The sequence below is a fragment of the Schistocerca gregaria genome, chromosome 4 (genome assembly GCF_023897955.1).
Source record: "Schistocerca gregaria isolate iqSchGreg1 chromosome 4, iqSchGreg1.2, whole genome shotgun sequence".
Taxonomy (NCBI): Eukaryota; Metazoa; Arthropoda; class Insecta; order Orthoptera; family Acrididae; genus Schistocerca; species Schistocerca gregaria.
The window spans coordinates 147,595,673-147,618,102 of NC_064923.1; the positions used below are offsets into that span (position 1 = coordinate 147,595,673).

General features: G+C 42.4%; 1 protein-coding gene across 2 annotated transcripts in view; it reads left to right on the forward strand.

The window, feature by feature from the left end:
* Window positions 1–22,430, forward strand: part of LOC126365952 (PC-esterase domain-containing protein 1A-like) — a 237,588-nt gene that overhangs the window by 131,978 nt on the left and 83,180 nt on the right. For both annotated transcript variants that reach the window (XM_050008736.1, XM_050008735.1), the window contains exons 7-8: window positions 5,296–5,423; window positions 5,506–5,579. In XM_050008736.1, coding sequence (XP_049864693.1) covers window positions 5,296–5,423; window positions 5,506–5,579 — 202 coding nt within the window. The remainder of the gene's footprint in view (window positions 1–5,295; window positions 5,424–5,505; window positions 5,580–22,430) is intronic.

The following is a 22,430-nucleotide window of genomic DNA, read 5'->3' on the forward strand; positions in this document are numbered from 1 at the left end:
TAAGGAGTCATTCCAATCCCGAGAGCGGAAAGACTCGCCTTAGGGGGAAAAAAGGATAGGTATATACTCGCGCGCGCGCACACACACACACACACACACACACACATATCCATCCAAACATATACAGCTGTATATGTTCTGATAGAGTCAAGTACATCTACACAGCTGTTTGTGTGTTTTATTTATTGTGCCTGTCTACCGGCACTTTCCCGCTTGGTAAGTCTTTGAATCTTTGTTTTTAATATATATTCCAAAACTTACCAAGCGGGAAAGCGCCGGTAGACAGGCACAATAAAAAAACACACAAACACACACACAAAATTTCGAGCTTTCGCAACCGGCGGTTGCTTCGTGAGGAAAGAGGGAAGGAGAAGGAAAGATGAAATGATGTGGGTTTTAAGGGAGAGGGTAAGGAGTCATTCCAATCCCGGGAGCGGAAAGTCTTACCTTAGGGGGAAAAAAATACTCGCACACACACACACACACACACACACACACTATCCATCCATACATATACAGACACAAGCATATATATATTTAAATATGTCTGCTTGTGTCTGTGTATGTGCGGATGGATATGTGTGTGTGTGCGAGTGTACACCTGTCCTTTTTTCCCCCTAAGGGAAGTCTTTCCGCTCCCGGGATTGAAATGACTCCTTACCCTCTCCCTTAAAACCCACATCCTTTCGTCTTTCCCTCTCCTTCCCTCTTTCCTGAAGAAGCAACCATCGGTTGCGAAAGCTAGTAATTTTGTGTGTGTGTTTGTGTGTTTTGTTCATTGTGCCTGTCTGCCGGCGCTTTCCCGCTTGGCAAGTCTTGGAATCTTTGTTTTTAATATAAATAGAAAGAAACTTCCACATGGGAAAAATATATTAAAAACAGAGATTCCAAGACTTACCAAGCGGAAAGCGCCGGTAGATAGGCACAGTGACTAAAAGACACAAACACACACACAGAATTAGAGCTTTCGCAACTGGTGGCTGCTTCGTCAGGAAAGAGGGAAGGAAAAGGAAAGATGAAAGGATGTGGGTTTTAAGGGAGAGGGTAAGGAGTCATTCCAATCCTGGGAGCGGAAAGACTTACCTTAGGGGGAAAAAAGGATAGGTATATACTCGCGCGCGCGCGCGCACACACACACACACACACACACACACACACACACACACACACACGCATATCCATCCATACATACACCACATATGATGAATGACAGGTGAGGTATGAGTGGCGGCAACTTGAAATTAGCGGAGATTGAGGCCTGGTGGATAACGAGAAGAGAGGCTATATTGAAGGGCAAGTTCCCATCTCCGGAGTTCGGATAGGTTGGTGTTGGTGGGAAGTATCCAGATAACCCGGACGGTGTAACACTGTGCCAAGATGTGCTGGCCGTGCACCAAGGCATGTTTAGCCACAGGGTGATCCTCATTACCAACAAACAGTGTCTGCCTGTGTCCATTCATGTGAATGGACAGTTTGTTGCTGGTCATTCCCACATAGAAAGCGTCACAGTGTAGGCAGGTCAGTTGGTAAATCACGTAGGTGCTTTCACACGTGGCTCTGCCTTTGATCGTGTACACCTTCCAGGTTACAGGACTGGAGTAGGTGGTAGTGGGAGGGTGCATAGGACAGGTTTTGCACCGGGAGGGTAGGGAAAGTGTTTTGGGGATTTCATTGGGATGAACCAAACCACCACCACTCATACCACCTGTGTGTGTGTTTGGGTGTTATTTTATTGTGCCTGTCTACCGGCGCTTTCCTGCTTGGTAAGTCTATGTGTGTGTGTGTGTGTGTGTGTGTGTGTGTGTGTGTGTGTGTGTGTGTGTGTGTGTGTACGTGAGTGAGAGAGAGAGAGAGAGACAGAAGGGGGTTGGGGGCAGTTAATCATACTGATCATACTGTCATACTGCAACAAATAAATTATCGGGATTCCTGTAGTAGAGAGAGAGAAGGGGGTTGGGGCAGTTAATCATACTGTAACAAATAAATTATTGGGATTCCTGTAGTCATTTTTTTAGGCAAATAATACTGCAAATAATGAATGGATAATGTATTATGTGTTGCAGATCTGTACACTTTGAACCCATAATCTGACTGGGACCACATACAATTCTTATATGTCTGGATCTGTTCCGCCTGCTCTCCAGGTTAAATTAGATTAGATTAGATTAATACTTGTTCCATAGATCATGAATACGACACTTCGTAATGATGTGGAACGTGCCAGGTTAATGAAAGATGTCTGTACAAGATATTACATTACACAAAATATTGCATGACACTAATGCTTAAGTTAGGTTTTTTTTTTCCCTCCCTTAATTTATATCTAAAAATTCAGCCAATGAGTAGAAGGAGTTGTCATCTAGAAATTCTTTTAATTTATTTTTAAATGTTGGTTGACTATCTGTCAGGCTTTTGATGCTGTTTGGTAGGTGACCAAAGACATTTGTGGCAGCATAATTTACCCCCTTCTGTGCCAAAGTCAGATTTAACCCTGCATAGTGAAGATCATCCTTTCTCCTGGTGTTATAGCCATGCACACTGCTATTGCTTTTAAACTGGGCTGGATTATTAAAAACAAATTTCATAAGTGAATATATATACTGTGAGGATCCCTAGATCCTTAAATAGATGTCTGCAAGATGACCGTGGGTGGGCTCCAGCAATTATTCTGATTACACATTTTTGAGCAGTGAATACTTTTCTACTCAACGATGAATTACCCCAGAATATGATACCATACGAAAGTAGTGAATGAAAGTAGGCATAGTAAGCTAATTTACTGAGATTCTTATCACCAAAATTTGCAATTACCCTAATAGCATACGTAGCCGAACTCAGACGTTTCAGCAGACCATCAATGTGTTGCTTCCAGTTTAACCTCTCGTCAATGGACACACCTAAAACTTTTGAAAATTCTACCTTAGCTACAGACTTCTGTTCAAAGTCTATATTTATTACTGGAGTTGTGCCATTTACTGTACGGAACTGTATATACTGTGTTTTAACAAAATTTAAAGAGAGTCCATTTGTTGAGAACCACTTAATAATTTTGTGAAAAACATCATTTACAGTTACATCACTTAGTTCTTGGTTTTTGGATGTTATTACTATACTTGTATCATCAGCAAAAAGAACTAACTTTGCATCCTCATCAATATGGAATGGTAAGTCATTAATGTATATCAAGAACAGTAAAGGACCTAAGACCGAACCCTGTGGGACCCCGTACTTGATAGCCCCCCAGTTTGAGGAATCAGCTGTTGTATTAACATTACATGAACCACTTATTTCAACTTTCTGCATTCTTCCAGTTAAGTATGAATTAAACCAGTTGTGCACTGCCCCTCTCAAACCATAATGATGTAGCTTATGTAAAAGAATTCCATGATTTACACAGTCAAAGGCCTTTGAGAGATCACAAAAAATACCAATGGGTGATGTCCGGTTATTCAGAGCATTTAATATATGATCAGTGAAAGCGTATATAGCATTTTCTGTTGAAAAGCCTTTCTGAAAACCAGGTCCTGTGGCAAAGGCACTGAAAGTTATTATAAGAAACAGAATGTGGTCTTTCCTTTGTAAAACAGGTGGATCGAAAATGTGGCATATTTGCTTTAAAATGGTCATACACATACACATCTCTGGTGAGAATAGTGAGTCAGTGTGCTTTGTCCACAGCTCCACCATCTCTCTCATTCATGCCAGACACACAGCTTTTACTTGTTACAAAAATACAGCTAAACAGTGTATAATAAACACTGCTCTGGCTTCTTAACAGTATATTTTATTCTATTGATCATCATCAATACCTCGTCTTCAATAGTTGAAAGTTGCTGACCATCACATGGGCCTCTTAGCAGCCTGCCTCCATTTTTCCCAGTCCTCTGCATCTCGGAGTATCTGGTGCCAAGTCTGGTTTGTCTCCTTCTTCAAGTGGTCCATCCACCATCTCAGTTATCTTCTCTGCAGACTTTTCCCTTCAACTTTGCCTTGGGTGATAATATTTTCCAAGTTATCCACTTGTCATCGGTGTGACAAAAGAACTGCAGGATTGTTTGGAAACAAATGTTGGACAACCTCTTCTCCACACTGAGTCTTGAAGGATTGATTTGTTGGTTTGTTTACTCACCTACGATATTCTCAGTAACTACCTGCAGCAATTTTTTTGCGATCTACTTTGGTTATTGTCCACATTTCAGCCCCAAAAGGAAACCTAGAAACACCAGACATTGTAGCAATTTAATAAGTCTGGTTAGGACTTGGTCCTTCCAAATCACAGACAGTTTGATTGAGCGTCCTTTCCAACAGCAATTCTACACCATATTTCTTGTGAAGAGCCACTCTCTTTCCAAACCACTGAAGCCAGGTAGACAAAGTGATCAGCTTCTTCATATTCTGACAGTATATCAGTAGATGGCAGTGATTCACCTCTGCCAATTATCATGATCTTGGTCTTTTTCTTATTCACTGACAACACAAGTTTCTCAGTTTCCCTCTAAACCCTGTTCAGTAGTTCATTCATTACCACCTGTGATTCTGTTAACTGTGTGGTGTCATCAGAAAATTCTGCTGATGCCAACAAGAAAGTGATAACACACATAATTCTGGTCAAACTAATTGGCAATACTTCCCCCAACATGATACCAAATAATCAGCGCAAGAGAATGGATAGGAAGCATCCTCAGAAACACCACTGATGCAGCTTTCAGATGATGTTATTTCCACCTCATATCCCTCCACCAGGTGGTATTATTGGCTTTGTTAAGATGAAAAAAAGATACCAGTGAGCTGTTGCTTGCATAGGAAAGCCTAGTGGCTATCCGGCTCCAGCAGCATCAAATTGTCAGTTGTAGAATATTATCTCCTGAACCCAAACTGAAAAGTGACATAGTAGCTATTTAGACTCTAGAACTCAGACAAAGCAGCGTTTCCCTACCAAGTGAAAATTGTTCATGTGGAGGGCAAGATCACAATGTTCACTTTGGCAAGTCATGTTCTTTCTTAGCTTCAGAAGGGGAGCTAGGATGGATTCACTATGTAAGTCAGGAAGTGTCTATTTTCCCAGATTGAATGTGTAAGGATGATTTCTTTTACATCCCTATGAGGTACCACAACATGACCAGCCAGACATCACTGTTATGACAATTTTTGTGTGCATATAAAGACATTTATGAATCAGAAGCAATAATGCTTCACTTCACTTTCCAGTAAATAATTTTACTGGCAAATAATCTCATGCAACGGCTGATGTTTTCATTTTTTATTGTCATGTTACTGAAATGGAAAATCTTTTAGGTTGAATTTCTACGTCACACCATGCGATTTGAAGTAATGGAAGCAAATATGTATGCACGTGATGTTGTTGCCTCATTTGGATTTGATGTACTAGACGTACATTATTACATGCGAATGCAAATACACAGGTATGACCTTTATTTCATCCAGTGCAGTATTTTATTTATCTAAATTACATTAGTGATCAACAGTCTTTTGGCAAATTTTCAGGAGATCAAGTGATGGTGTCCACTGGCTTCCCTCAGCAATGAGGCATATAACTAATATATTATTGACACATATTGGTGAGTTTATTTATTTTGTTTTATTCATGTGTTTATCATGTAGATCATTTTTCCAATGATTTGTGACAAATCTGACCCTGTAATGTAGTATTTGCATATTTCATCATTTCTGGGAGGTACATCTGCCCAGAACATTATGTGAAATACAGTTCAAGCACAGGAGAGACATCTTAAATTTACATTATATTTTAAATAAATTTTACTCTAATAACATAATAATATGACACTAAAATGAACAGCTTAGCTGTTGGTAGGATATGTAGCAAGTGGTATCCATCTCAGATTACCAGTTAATCCTGTATGAATTTGTCCACTAGTTAATAGTGTTTCATGTGCATTATTTCATGTAGGTTTCCCTCCAATGCGCCTAACTAAAATGCATTAACTTGTTTCTTTTTAATTTATTGCAAGTTTTCATTCTCATATACTGAGGATAAACAAAATCAAAATGAGCTAATGTAGTCAAATTAAATCGGGTAATATTGAGGGAATTGATTAGAAAATGAGACATTTAGAGTAGGAGATGAGTTTTGCTTTTTGGGCAGTAAAATAACAGATGATGGCCAAAGTAGAAAGGATATAAAATGTAGACTGGCAGTGGCAAGAAAAGTATTTCTGAAGAAGAGAAATTTGTAAACATTGAATATAGATTTAAGTGTTAGGAAATCTTTTCTGAATGTATTTGTATTGAATGTAGCCATGTTGTTGATGTTGTTGTTGTCTTCAGTCCTGAGACTGGTTTGATGCAGCTCTCCATGCTACTCTATCTTGTGCAAGCTTCTTCATCTCCCAGTACTCACTGCAACCTACATCCTTGTGAATCTGCTTAGTGTATTCATCTCTTGGTCTCCCTCTACGATTTTTACCCTCCATGCTGCCCTCCAATACTAAATTTGTGATCCCTTGATGCCTCAAAACATATCCTACCAACCGGTCCCTTCTCCCAGTCAAGTTGTGCCGCAAACTCCTCTTCTCCCCAATTCTATTCAATACTTCCTCATTAGTTATGTGATGTACCCATCTAACCTTCATCAGCATTCTTCTGTAGCACCACATTTCGAAAGCTTCTATTGTCTTCTTGTCTAAACTATTTATCGTCCATGTTTCACTTCCATACATGGCTACACTCCATACAAATACTTTCAGAAACGATTCTTGACACTTAAACCTATACTCGATGTTAACAAATTTATCTTCTTCAGAAACGCTTTTTTTTTGCCATTGCCAGTCTACATTTTATATCCTCTCTACTTTGGCTATCATCAGTTATTTTGCTCCCCAAATAGCAAAACTCCTTTGCTACTTTAAGTGTCTCATTTCCTAATCTAATTCCGTCAGCATCACCCGACTTAATTCGACTACATTCCATTATTCTCATTTTGCTTTTGTTGATTTCATCTTATATCCTCCTTTCAAGACACTGTCCATACCGTTCAACTGCTCTTCCAAGTCCTTTGCTGTCTCTCACAGAATTACAATGTCATCGGCGAACCTTAAAGTTTTTACTTCTTCTCCATGGATTTTAATACCTACTCAGAATTTTTCTTTTGTTTCCTTTACTGCTTGCTCAATATAGAGATTGAATAACATCGGGGAGAGACTACAGCCCTGTCTCACTCCCTTCCCAACCACTGCTTCCCTTTCATGCCCCTCGACTCTTATGACTGCCATCTGGTTTCTGTACAAATTGTAAATAGCCTTTCGCTCCCTGTATTTTACCCCTGCCACCTTCAGAATTTGAAGGAGAGTATTCCAGTCAACATTGTCAAAAGCTTTCTCTAAGTCTACAAATGCTAGAAACGTAGGTTTGCCTTTCCTTAATCTATTTTCTAAGATAAGTCTTAAGGTCAGTATTGCCTCACGTGTTCCAACATTTCTGTGGAATCCAAACTGATCTTTGCTGAGGCCGGCTTCTAGCAGTTTTTCCATTCGTCTGTAAAGAATTTGTGTTAGTATTTTGCAGCTGTGACTTATTAAACTGATAGTTCGGTAATTTTCACATCTGTCAACACCTGCTTTCTTTGGGATTGGAATTATTATATTCTTCTTGAAGTCTGAGAGTATTTCGCCTGTCTCATACATCTTGCTCACCAGATGGTAGAGTTTTGTCAGGACTGGCTCTCCCAATGCTGTCGGTAGTTCTAATGGAATGTTGTCTACTCCCAGAGCCTTGTTTCGGCTCAGGTCTTTCAGTGCTCTGTCAAACTCTTCACGCATTATCATATCTTCCATTTCATCTACATCCTCTTCCATTTCCATAATATTGTCCTCAAGTATATTGCCCTTGTATAGATCCTCTATATACTCCTTCCACCTTTCTGCTTTCCCTTCTTTGGTTAGAACTGGGTTTCCATCCGAGCTCTTGATATTCATACAAGTGGTTCTCTTTTCTCCAAAGGTCTCTTTAATTTTGCTGTAGGCAGTATCTATCTTACCCCTAGTGAGATAAGCCTCTACATCCTTACATTTGTCCTCTAGCCATCTCTGCTTAGCCATTTTGCACTTCCTGACTATATCATTTTTGAGACGTTTGTATTCCTTTTTGCCTGCTTCATTTACTGCATTTTTGTATTTTCTCCTTTCATCAATTAAATTCATTATCTCTTCTGTTACCCAAGCATTTCTTCTAGCCCTCGTTTTTTTACCTACTTGATCCTCTGCTGCCTTCACTACTTCATCCCTCAAAGCTACCCATTCTTCTTCTACTCTATTTCTTTCCCCCATTCCTGTCAATCGTTCCCTTATGCTCTCCCTGAAATTCTGTATAACCTCTGGTTGTTTCAGTTTATCCAGGTCCCATCTCCTTAAATTCCCACTTTTTTTGCAGTTTCTTCAGTTTTAATCTACAGTTCATAACCAATAGATTGTGGTCAGAGTCCACATCTGCCCCTGCAAATGTCTTACAATTCAAAACCTGGTTCCTAAATCTCTGTCTTACCATTATATAATCTATCTGAAACCTAGTATCTCCAGGGTTCTTCCATGTATACAACCTTCTTTCATGATTCTTGAACCAAGTGTTAGCTATTATTAAGTTATGCTCTGTGAAAAATTCCACCAGATGGCTTCCTCTTTCATTTCTTACCCTCAATCCATATTCACCTACCATGTTTCCTCTCTCCCTTTTCCTACTCTTGAATTCCAGTCTCCCATGACTATTAAATTTTCGTCTCCCGTCACTTCCTGAATAATAATAATTTCTTTGTCATCTGCAGACCTAGTTGGCATATAAACTTGTGCTACTGTAGTAGGCATGGGCTTCTTGTCTATCTTGGCCACAATAATGCGTTCACTATGCTGTTTGTAGTAGCTTACCCGCACTCTTATTTTTTTATTAATTACCTCCTATTTGATTTTGTATTTATGACCCTCTATTCACCTGACCAAAAGTCTTGTTCCTTCTGCCACCGAACTTCACTAATTCCCACTATATCTAACTGCAAACCTATCCATTTCCCTTTTTAAATTTTCTAACCTACCTGCCCTATTAAGGGATCTGACATTCCATGCTCGGATCCGTAGAATGCCAGTTTTCTTTCTCCTGATAATGATGCCCTCTTCAGTAGTCCTCCCTCCCCCCCCCCTGCCGAAAATCCGAATGGGGGACTATTTTACCTCCGGAATATTTTACCCAAGAGGATGCCATCATCATTTAATCATACAGTAAAGCTGCATGCCCTCGAGAAAAATTACGGCTGTAGTTTCCCCTTGCTTTCAGATTTGGAGTACCAGAACAGCAAGGCCATTTTGGTTAGCGTTACAAGGGCAGATCAGTCAATCATCCAGACTGTTGCCCCTGCAACTACTGCAAAGGCAGCTGCCCCTCTTCAGGAACCACACATTTGTCTGGCCTCTCAACAGATACCCCTCTATTGTGGTTGCAGCTACGGTACAGCTATCTGTATCGTTGAGGCACGCAAGCCTTCCCACCAACGGCAAGGTCCATGGGTCATGGGGAGGGAGGTCAAGGGCTACCATAGTTAAAGTGTTATAACCTTTATCGCAATAATTGCATGGATATTCACACTCTCTCTTAGAAACAATAGCAGATCACATGATTACAACTCAGTCTCTCGTATTCGACTGCCATGCCGTGACATGCGGCCGGCGCCGTTCATAGCTAGGTGGCGCCTCCGGCGCTCAGCCGATTTGCGGAGCGCCTCTATCGCTGTTTGTGCGTACTGTCGTGGCGGCACTGTTAAATGTCGTGCCACTATCACAACACTTTTCTTCCCCTTAAAAAAAAAAAAAAAAAAAAAAAACTCACTTCCTTGGAGACATGGACAGCGCGGAGACATCCATGGCCTCGACACGAGAGTATGGTCGAAAATGTCCAGGATGCAGGACGGAAGCTCGTGCGTGAAACGTGCCTCCTGGATGAGATGATGGGTGAAAACTCCGGAGCAGCATCCATAGGTGTCATGGATCTGGGAGTGTGGTCCAGCGAGATGGGTCTTGGAGAAGGCGGCGTCGCAACTGGGGCCGGTTCCGGCATACTCGGAAGCGGCAGCGACATCGGCTGCATCAACACGGACGGTAGATTGGCAGCAGCGACAGGACTGGCGTCTTGGGCTGGTGGAGGCGAAGGATGGGGCGGTGGCACCAGCGTGGCCACCACTCGTGGGCGCATCTGGTCGTAATGGCGAACAACCGTGCCATCGCCCGTACGGATTTCACAAAGCTGGCGGCCGCGAAGAGCCTTGACCACCCCTGGAATCCATTTAGGGCGAGATCCGTACCCTCGTGCCCACACGTCGGCGCCCACCGAGTATTTTCCCGCACTAGGGGACACAGTACAAGGCCTGACAGGGTGAAGCAGGTGCAGTAGAGCCATGCAAGAGTTCAGCAGGGCTGCCATCACCCAGAGGCGTGAAGCGATAAGAACTCAGAAATTGCAGCAGGGCGTCATCTGTGGAAAAATCACTAAGGAATTTTTTCATTCGATTGCGGATGGAAGGGAGGTGCTGATGAATCCATTGTCCAGTACAAAAATCACGGAAAGCCTGCGAAGAGAACTGAGGGCCATTGTCCGTGACGATCGTGGATGGAAGACCTCGTAGCGCAAAGATTTTGGACAAAGCCAGCGTCGTCGCCGCAGTGGTGGGAGACGGACATCTAACAAGAAACGGAAACTTCGAGAAGGCGTCAATCTACAGTAGCCAATAAGTACCGAGGAAGGGGCCAGCAAAGTCGGCGTGCACCCGTTCCCATGGCTGAGCTGGATCAGACCACGGAGAGCGCATTGAACGAGGTGCCGCCAGTTGTTGAGCACACTGGCCACACGCAACAACCATATGGGCAATGTCCGAATCAATACTGGTCCAATAAACGTGCCTGCGGGCCAGGGACTTAGTCCGAGAAATACCCCAATCGCCTTCGTGCAACAGTTTGAGAACATCTTTGCGAAGAGAGGCTGGCACCACGACCCGTGGAGATGCGTCATCCATGACCAGAAGAACAACACCATCACGAACAGACAGACGAAAGCGCAAGGCATGGTAGTTGCGAAGGGGATCCGATGCCCGGCCCTTGGTCCTGTCTGGCCAACCTCATTGAACAAAACCGATCACCCGACGCAGGACCGGGTCCCGCGCAGTAGCCGACGCGACCTGCGAACCTGTAAGTGGAAAGCCTTCGACCGCACGACGTTCTTCCTCATCAATGTGGAAACAGAGGAGTTCATCACGATCGAAAACAGGGTCAGGGCCCATCGGCAATCGCGACAATGCATCAGCGTTGGCGTGCTGGGCCGTGGGGCGATAGTGAATCTCATAATGAAAACGAGACAAGTATAAGGCCCAACGTTGCAGGCGGTGAGCTGCCTTATCCGGAAGTGACGTCGATGGGCTGAACAGAGAGACCAGCAGTTTGTGGTCGGTGATGAGGTGAAACTTAGAACCATACAAAAAATGCTGAACTTTTTTAGAGCATAAATGATAGCGAGCACCTCCTTTTCGATTTGAGAGTAACGCCGTTGCACCTCGTTGAGGGTCTTGGAAGCATAGGCGATGGGTCGTTCCGACCCATCCTCATACCGATGGGCGAGAACAGCCCCTAGGCCATACTGTGATGCGTCAGTCGCCAGAACCAAGTGCTGACCCGGACGGAATGTGGCAAGACAAGGCGCCGACTGCAAATGAGCCTTCAGGCGGACAAAAGCCTGCTCACACCCGTCGGACCAACAGAAGGGGACGTTTTTGCGTAACAGCTGATGCAGAGGATAAGCTACCACTGCTGCGGATGGAATGAATTTGTGATAATAAGCAATCTTGCCTAGAAACGCCTGAAGTTCTTTGACCGTAGACGGCCGGGGTAGAGCGTTAATGGCCACAACGTGCTGACGGAGAGGACGTATACCCTCACGGGACAAGTGGAAACCAAGATACTCAGTGGAGGGTTGGAAGAACTGTGACTTGTCCAGATTGCACCTCAACCCAGCCGAATGCAAAACCCGAAACAGTGAACGTAAATTAGGAAGGTGCTCCTCAGTGGAGGCTCCCGTGACAACAATGTCATCCAGATAGTTTATGCAGCCGGGAACGGAAGCCGTGAGCTGTTCCAAAAACCGCTGAAAAATGGCCGGTGCGCTAGCGACGCCAAATGGTAATCGCTGGTACTGATACAACCCACAAGGAGTGTTGATAACAAGAAATTCCTTGGAAGTAGCGTCCAACGGCAACTGATGGTACGCCTCCGATAAATCAAGTTTGGAAAAGAACTGGCCCCCAGCGAGCTTGGTAAACAACTCCTCAGGACGGGGAAGAGGATAAGTGTCAATGAGGCTCTGAGCGTTGACGGTGGCTTTAAAGTCATCACACAATCGCAGACTCCCGTTTGGTTTAGAAACCACCACGATCGGCGATGCCCATTCGCTGGAGGTAGCCGGAAGGAGAATCCCTGAAGCTGTTAACCTGTCTACCTCAGCCTTGACAGGTGCACGCAACGCCACCGGAATAGGGCGTGCCCAGAAAAACTTAGGGCGAGCCGTAGGTTTAAGAGTAATGTGGGCTTCAAAATCCTTGGCACAACCCAGACCAGCAGAGAACACGGAGGAAAATTCAGAACACAATCCATCCAGCTGTTGATACGGAATATCCTCAGATAAGAGGTGCACATCCTCATCAATGGAGAACCCGAACAACTGGAAAGCATCATAACCGAACAGGTTTTCAGTGGCCGCATGATCCACCACATAAAACGTGAGGGGCCAAACAACAGACTTGTAGGCAGTGGAAGCATCAAACTGGCCCATGATAGGAATTTTCTGACACACAGAAGCAATGTGGCCTTTTTCCCTACATGAATTACACGTGGCCCAACGTTTTGGACACGCTGCCCTGTCGTGCTGTACGAAACAACGGGGGCAAGAAGGAAGCGCGGAACGAACCGGCTTCTGTGGTTGCTGGTTTCGCTGTGAGCGTTGCGGCCCAACGCGACGTTGTTTACACGAGTGAACCGCCGCCACATCTTCGTTCTCCTGTGCAACAGGTAAATTGTCCTTGTCGAGAGTTGACTGTACAGCGCCTACATCACACCACGCGTCTATTTGCGCGCCAGCAGCGTGAGACACTTCAAAGGATTGAGCGATGCTTAGAACTTCCGACAACGACGGGTTTGGCAGTTGGAGGGCACGTTGCCGAACTTCTTTATCAGGAGCAAGCCGTAGAATAGCATCCCTAACCATTGAGCCAGCATAAGACTCGTGATGTGTGTCCGTGACAAACTGACATTTCCTACTCAGACCGTGTAGTTCCGCCGTCCAAGCCCGGTAAGATTGATGGGGCTGTTTACGACACGGGTAGAACGCCACACGGGCGGCAACGACGTGGGTGTTTTTTCGATAATAGTCAGACAATAAGTCACACATTTCTTGGAAGGACAGGGAGGCAGGTTCCCGCAGAGGGGCTAACTGAGATAGCAGCTGATAGACTCGAGGGGAAATCCAAGATAGAAATAACGACTTACACATAGGAGCGTCGACAACGCCGAAAGCCAAGAAGTGTTGCCGCAAACGCTTCTCATAATCCTCCCAGTCTTCAGCGGCCTCGTCGTAAGGAGGGAATAGAGGCGGAGAAGAGGAAGACAGACGATGAGTAAGCGACATCGACAACGCCTGAATCGCTGCCGTCAGCTGTGTTTGTTGAGCCTGAATTGTAGCCGTCAGGTGTGTTTGTTGTTCAATGAGCGCTTGCATAAGCTGTTCCATGTCTGCCCTGTCAGGAACACGCAAATCCACAACGCAGTGAAAATATGCCGACCTCGTCGCCAAAAAGTGTTATAACCTTTATCGCAATAATTGCGTGGATATTCACACTCTCACTTAGAAACAATAGCAGATCACATGATTACAACTCAGTCTCTCATATTCGACTGCCATGCCGTGACATGCGGCCGGCGCCGTTCGTAGGTAGGTGGCGCTCCCGCGCTCAGCCGATTTGCGGAGCACCTCTATCGCCATTTGTGCGTACTGTCGTGGCGGCACTGTTAAATGTCATGGCACTATCACAACATAAAGGTTCAGTAATATCATAGATAATTTTCTTGAGGACATTAGTGTACATCCCATAATCCTGATTGTCAGAAGGCTTATGTTATTTCATTTTTTTAAATTCCTTCATTTCATCATGTTGCCCTTTTGTCATTTTTACAGCAGCTGCAGGGTCTATATTCAAGTCAAGCATGGCACTTACTCCCAATATTAATAAAATAGTCGTGGAAATCATCTGGGCTGCAGAAGCATAATGGAGAATTGTTTTTTCTTGTGTTCAGTGATCAGAGCCCAGGCTGCTTTGCAGAGGTTATGATCTCCTACAGTGAAATTATCACTGCTTTTCTTTTTGGCTTGTTCAACACCATTTCTATAAAGACTTTTTACCTGTAAATATTTCCTGTAAAACATTTCCTTTGCATCCAGAGCTGTTGATGTTTTGAAGTGATCATGTAATAGCTGTACAATTTTTTTTTTAGTTTCCTGGTGTGTTTTTTTCCCACATTTTGCCTGTGTTTCATTCACAGGACAGTTTTGGTGTTCTGTAGATAGATATACATAGTCAAATTTGATTTTGATGGTCTGGAAGAACTCTGTAAATGCATCAATTATCATCATTTCCTGCAAACCAGGCTGTCACTCTATTGCAGGTAGTGCTGTCTGAAAAGCACTTAATGTTATTTTGGCTTGCTCAACATCTTTTCCATAAAGACTTTTTGCCTGTAAAACATTTCCTTCTCATCCGGACCTGCTGATGTTTTGAAGTGATCATGTAATAGCTGTAAAACGCATTTTAATTTTTATTAGTTCGCTAGTCTGTTTTTCCTTTCACCACATTTTGCGTGCATTTCGTTCACAGGACAGTTTTTGGTGTTCTGTAGATATATGTACATAGTCAAATTTGATTTTGATAGTCTGGAAGAACTCATCAATTACTGCCATATCCTGCTGACTGGGCCACCACTCTGTTGGAGGTAGTGCTGTCTGAGAAGTACTTGATGTTTCTGTATTTATGACCCTTTTTGTGAATACATAATAACAATACCGGTAATCAGTTGGTTGATTGTCAGCTCTTTTTGTATATATTTCCATGAATGGAGATTATTGGGTCAACTACAGTCATCATGTTGACCATGGTAAATTATTTGTTACAAATAGTCCATAGCTGGCTACTACGTTCATAAAGTCTCTTTCCTTAGAACTCCCTCAATGAAAGTGTACATTGAAATCAAAATCACCACACAGCACATATTTTGATTCCAAGCACATTAAACAGCACAGGCAATATTCCATTTCGATGAGGAAATTTTGAAAGCTACTGTTTGGAGAATACCACTGAGACAACAATTATATTAAGATCTAAAGCAGCCACCTTTAAATCTTAATCAACATAGAAGCTTTTTAAGGCAATTACTCCAACACTAAATTTTCTGTTAGTGTGTATTGATCGATTCACTTTTTTTTGTCCAGTTTTATCATACAGCACAAATTGAACAATTAATATTTGACAGGTCAAAGAAAAGTTGCAATAATTCATAGCATTAGCAATATACAGGGTGAATATTAATAAAACCGGTGAACTGCAGAGATAGATTTCTGACAGGAAAGGAGAAGAAGAGGTCCTGTGAACATGTGTCCAGGACATGCCTTGTTGCCACTGTAGATGAGGCTAATGAATGACAATTCCTCTGACCATGTGCTGTGTGTTCCTTGTGCACTGCAGGCTGTGTGATTGATGCATTGTACTGCAGCAGAAAGGTCCAATATTCATGGCCAAGATGGTGTTTGTGTTTCCAAGCAGATGGAAATGGTCGAGAGGCAGAACGGCTGTACGAAACAAGCACCCTCAGAGGCACCAACCACATTACACAACATTTTGAGCCCTTTTTGGGCTTTTCTGTGATAAAGGGCCCTTTCAGACAGACAAACGTGCAGAGAGGTGCCGGACTGCGCATACATCAGATTTGGAGGAACGAGTTCTACGGGAATTGAGAAGAACCTTAGTACAAACTCCAGGCAAGTGGCCTGCCAACGTGGTGTAAGCCAAAGTAAGATCATTTGTATCCTTAATGACAATTGCTACTATACTGCTTATCACTTGCAAACCCAATGAGGCTATTTTGAACATCTGTTGTGACTTGGATGCAATGCAGCTCTGTACTGTGTTCCATGATAGTTTGTTGTAATTACAGGCACACTATCCATTTCCAAACACATATTTGTAGGAGCTGCTTCCTCTATTTCCAGTTGGGAATCCATACTTGCAGTTTGTTAGTTTTATTAATTTTCACCTTTTATAGATACACACCAAAGGAAGCAGTTCTTCTTTGTTATGCACAAATTTAGGTGTTCAATACAGTCGTCATACTTGGCTTCTTTTGCTGATAACCAATGTTCATACACAATGTATATCTGGCTTCACTTATTCTATAAAGAATGATAATACATCAAGTTTAGTTCTAAGAAATTGTGCATGGACACTGCTTATAACTATGGGAGTGACATTCTGAGCAGTGTGTGATCCCTTTAAACTTAGTTGCTCTTTGTGCTTTGTCTCTCACAGAAGACCTTATTTCACAGGAAAACTGGCCATCCTCTAGAATTAAAGCCACTTTTGCTGCTGTATTTTTGAGCCATGTTCATTACTTTATCTCTAAGCTCAAAGTCAACACTAACTTTGAAACTGTCATTAAGCCCCTTTCTTTCAAGCTTTTCAGCTGTAACTTTGATATGGTTAGGAAAAGTGTCTAATGACATTTTCAAGAGTTGTGTCTCTTTTGACTCTGCTCAGATACTGTGGTGCCCTTTTTCCACCATACCTATTCCTTGTCCATCTCCTGTACCACCTATTGTCTTGATCTCGTTTTAAATTTGGCGTTTCCAGGTGCAACAGAATTTGGAGGCAGTGAGCTTACATTTGGTCTTGTACTTAGTAGTGCACTTTTGTATGAATATTTGTGATCTTCAGCTACAGTCTCAACGTGCTTTCTCTCTTCAGTGCTCACAAAAGTTTTTACTTCATTGCCAAAATCTAAATTTCTTCTCCTTTTCCTGTGTACTTCTTCAAAAGGTGATTCTGCATTTTCTGCAGACATTTCACCTGTGGTGTTTGCAAGATTGTTGGGACTGTTAATATCATTACATATAATGGCATGTTTTTGTTTACAAATATTTGAGAAGTTATTTGTATGTATTAAGTCACTGCACACATTTGTTTTAAATATGTTGGTGTCTTGAGAGCTCCAGTGCACAACACTTTATTTGTGTGCTGTTTACACTTTTTTCTTCCTCACAAGCTTGTGTATGTCATTTCATAGAATCACTGCCCACACACTCCATGTTGTTTTCAGGGGATTCCTCACTTTGCTTTACAAAGCACTTAGCCAAATGCAATTTATAATTTTCTAATCCTGCATTTGAATGGAAAAATGTCTTTACCTTTGTATTTACTGCGGAGTTGTCATTTGATAGTTCAGTTATTAACTAAACAAGATGTTGTATGAACTAATAAGTTGATGAAATTGTTAGTGCAATTGTCTAATTTTTTTGGTTCATGAGTTCCTTTTCCTCCAGAAACTTTGATGCCTAATCTCTTCTCCCAGGCTACACAATTAAACTTAAATCTCTCTTTTGAACACATCACAGCATGAATTTCACAGTTACTGAGGCCTACACAGTCACGAAAATTTAATAGTAATGAGTGACTGGAATTCGAGTGTAGGAAAAGGGAGAGAAGGAAACGTAGTAGGTGAATATGGATTGGGGTTAAGAAATGAAAGAGGAAACCGCATGGTAGAATTTTGCACAGAGCACAACTTAATCATAGCTAACACTTGGTTTAAGAACCATGATTGAAGGTTGTATACATGGAAGAACCCTGGAGATACTAAAAGGTATCAGATAGATTATATAATGGTAAGACAGAGATTTAGGAACCAGGTTTTAAATTGTAAGACATTTCCAGGGGCAGATGTGGACTCTGACCACAATCTATTGGTTATGAACTGTAGATTAAAACTGAAGAAACTGCAAAAAAAGTGGGAATTTAAGGAGATGGGACCTGGATAAACTGAAAGAACCAGTGGTTGTACAGAGTTTCAGGGAGAGCATAAGGGAACAATTGACAGGAATGGGGAAAAGAAATACAGTAGAAGAAGAATGGGTAGCTTTGAGGGATGAAGTAGTGAAGGCAGCAGAGGATCAAGTAGGTAAAAAGACGAGGGCTAGTAGAAATCCTTGGGTAACAGAAGAAATATTGAATTTAATTGGTGAAAGGAGAAAATATAAAAATGCAGTGAATGAAGCAGGCAAAAAGGAATACAAACGTCTCAAAAATGAGATCGACAGGAAGTGCAAAATGGCTAAGCAGGGATGGCTAGAGGACAAATGTAAGGATGTAGAGGCTTATCTCACTAGGGGTAAGATAGATAGTTCTAAGCAAAGAAGGGAAAGCAGAAAGGTGGAAGGAGTATATAGAGGGTCTATACAGGGGCAGTGTTCTTGAGGACAATATTATGGAAATGGAAGAGGATGTAGATGAAGATGAAATGGGAGATATGATAATGTGTGAAGAGTTTGACAGAGCACTGCAAGACCTGAGTCGAAACAAGGCCCCCGGAGTAGACAACATTCCATTAGAACTACTGACGGCCTTGGGAGAGCCAGTCCTGACAAAACTCTACCATCTGGTGAGCAAGATGTATGAGACAGGTGAAATACCCTCAGACTTCAAGAAGAATATAATAATTCCAATCCCAAAGAAAGCAGGTGTTGACAGATGTGAAAATTACCGAACAATCAGTTTAATAAGCCACAGCTGCAAAATACTATTGCAAATTCTTTACAGACGAATGGAAAAACTAATATAAGCCGACCTCGGGGAAGATCAGTTTGGATTCCGTAGAAATACTGGAACACGTGAGGCAATGCTGACCTTATGACTTATCTTAGAAGCTAGATTAAGGAAAGGCAAACCTACGTTTCTAGAAGCTTTTGACAATGTTGACTGGAATACTCTCTTTCAAATTCTAAAGATGGCAGGGGTAAAAAACAGGAAGCGAAAGGCTATTTACAATTTGTACATAAACCAGATGGCAGTTATAAGAGGCGAGGGACATGAAAGAGAAGCAGTGGTTGGGAAGTGAATAAGACAGGGCTGTAGCCTCTCCCCGATGTTGTTCAATCTGTATATTGAGCAAGCAGTAAAGGAAATAAAAGTAAAATTCAGAGTAGGTATTAAAATCCATGGAGAAGAAATAAAAACTTTGAGGTTCGCCGATGACATTGTAATTCTGTCAGAGACAGCAAAGGACTTGGAAGAGCAGTTGAATGGAATGGACAGTGTCTTGAAAGGGGGATATAAGATGAACATCAACAAAAGCAAAATGAGAATTATGGAATGTAGCCAAATTAAGTCGGGTGATGCTGAGGGAATTAGATTAGGAAATGAGACACTTAAAGTAGTAAAGGAGTTTTGCTATCTGGGGAGCAAAAGTAACTGATGATGGTCGAAGTAGAGAGGATATAAAATGTAGACTGGCAATGGCAAGGAAAGATTTTCTGAAGAAGAGAAATTTGTTAACATCAAGCATAGATTTAGGTGTCAGGAAGTCATTTCTGAAAGTATTTGTATGGAGTGTAGCCATGTATGGAAGTGAAACATGGACGATAAATAGTTTAGACAAGAAGAGAATAGAAGCTTTCGAAATGTGGTGCTACAGAAGAATGCTGAAGATTAGATGGGTTGATCACATAACTAATGAGGAAGTATTGAATAGGATTGGGGAGAAGAGAAGTTTGTGGCACAACTTGACCAGAAGAAGGGATCGGTTGGTAGGACATGTTGTGAGGCATCAAGAGGTCACCAGTTTAGTATTGGAGGGCAGTGTGGAGGGTAAAAATCGTAGAGGGAGATGACCAAGAGATGAAGACACTATGCAGATTCAGAAGGATGTAGGTTGCAGTAGGTACTGGGAGATGAAATAGCTTGCACAGGATAGAGTAGCATGGAGATCTGCATCAAACCAGTCTCCGGACTGAAGACCACAACAACAACAACCCAGTCATTGTGCAAGGATTTTTTCCACCATAATCCACACACCAACCAAAACAATTTTTTTTTCTTTTAACTGATTTTTTGAACTCAAGATATGATTTACTATCGTCACTCACCACAATCTTGTGGTGTAAAGTATATGAAAATAAAATAGAAAGAAACTTCCACATTGGAAAAATATATTAAAAACAAAGATTCCAAGACTTACCAAGCGGAAAGCTACGGTAGACAGGCACAATAAAATAACACACAAACACACACACAAAATTTCTAGCTTTCACAACCAACGGTTGCTTCTTCAGGAAAGAGGTAAGGAGAGGGAAAGACGAAAGGATGTGGGTTTTAAGGGAGAGGGTAAGGAGTCATTCCAATCCCGGGAGCGGAAAGACTCACCGTAGGGGGAAAAGAGGACAGGTGTACACTCGCACACACACACACACACATATCCATTCGCATTTTCTGGCCTGCCCACTACTTACATGAGTACCGCATAATCTGCCAAACATAGGAGCTCCCAGTGACAAGCAATCACACCTACTGCACTCGTCTAGACCTCTCAGAAGGATGGGCCACGGTCCCAACAGGTTAGGCATCCCATGTGGCTCAGGCATACTTGCAGCTGCAGGAAATAGTGCAGACTTGTTTATACACACACAGAGATGGAGTGGGGGGGGGGATAAGTATATTTATAAGTGCTTTTTAATTCTGTTGTAAATTTGTTTTTCCCTTTCAGCCTCATCAAGTCAGCTGGCAGCTATTCAGAACTTCTTTTGATGCATCTCAGATGTGTCTGATGCAATTATCTTTGTATGTTCTATATGAGATCCCCCACAGTGTCCCTATCTAGCTATAAAAGGTGATATTTGTTTGCAGTGTAATATAGAGCATGTCTAGAATAGAAAGCATTCATTGTTGCGTATTTCTTAAACATCAACAGTTTTTGTTAGACTTTCCAACACTGATGATTACAAAGAACAATAATTACAAATTTGATGTATTAAGTTATCTTTAAAGTTGTAATATTCCTTTTCCACTAACTAGTCTTTGAGCTTCTTTAGAAAATTAACTGTCACATACACCATCCCATAGTTTTTTGGACAGAAGATAGGCATGTGGACTCACCTCAGAAGATGTTGCCCGCAGGTGGCAGCGAAACCTCAGGAGGAAGAATTTCTACTGTTTGACCATGGCCTCTTAGCCTGGAACCTTTAATTAATGAGGATGCCAGCCATGAAAGTCTACACATTATGAGGAGGATATGTTGTAAGGAGAGTTCCCACCTGCGCAGTTCAGAAAACCAGGTGTTGATGGGAAGAATGCAGATGGCACAAGCAGTCATTAATGTAAAGCCCAGAGAGTCGGGCGTCATATTCACCAAGTGAGTGGTCAAGCTATCTCTTGGCCACAGTTCACAGTTCGGCAGTGACCATTTGTATAGACAGACAGCTTGTTAGTTGCCATTCCTGCATAGAATGTAGCACATTGGTTGCAGCTGAGTTTTTAGATCACATCGCTTCTTTCACAGTTGGTGTTGCCTTTGACGGTATAGGAGATGCCAGTGACAGTACTGTAGTAGGTGTAGTGGAGGATATATGGGACAGATCTTCCATCTAGGTCTGTTGTAAGCCATGATGCAAGGGTTTGGGAGCAGGTTTGGAGTAAGAGCAGATGAGGATGTGGCATAGGTAAGGTGGGTGACAGGATACCTCTATTATAGAGATGGGGAGGATATTTCTCATTTCAGGGCAAGATGAGAGATACTCGAAACCCTTCTGGAGAATGTGATTCAGTTGCTTCAGTCTCTAAGTGGTACTGAGTCATGAGAGGAGTGCTCCTTTGTGATTGGAGTGTGGGATTGTGGTGAATGGTATGTGACTGGTGAGACAAGGCATGGGAAATCTGTTTCTGAACAAGGGTAATTTTTGTCTGTGAAGAAGTCAGTAAGACCCATGAAATATTTAAGGAGGGTCTGCTTGTCACTACAAATGCAATGGCGACAGGTGGCTATTCTATATGGAATGGGTCACAGGTGTCGAAGTGGAGGTATGGTTGGTGTTTGGTAGGCCTTATGTGGACAGAGTTATTAATTTATCCGTGTTTCAGGTGGAGTTTAACATCAAGGAGGGTGGCTTGTTGGCCTGAGGAGAACCAGGTGAAGCAAAGGGGGCAGAATAGTTTGAAGTTCTGGAAGAATATAGATGGAGTGACCTCACCCTCAGTTTATGTCAAGAACATGTCTTCAGTGAAGCTGAACCAAGTGAGCGGTGTGAGATTCTTGATGGTTTGGAAGGCTTCCTCTAAATGGCCT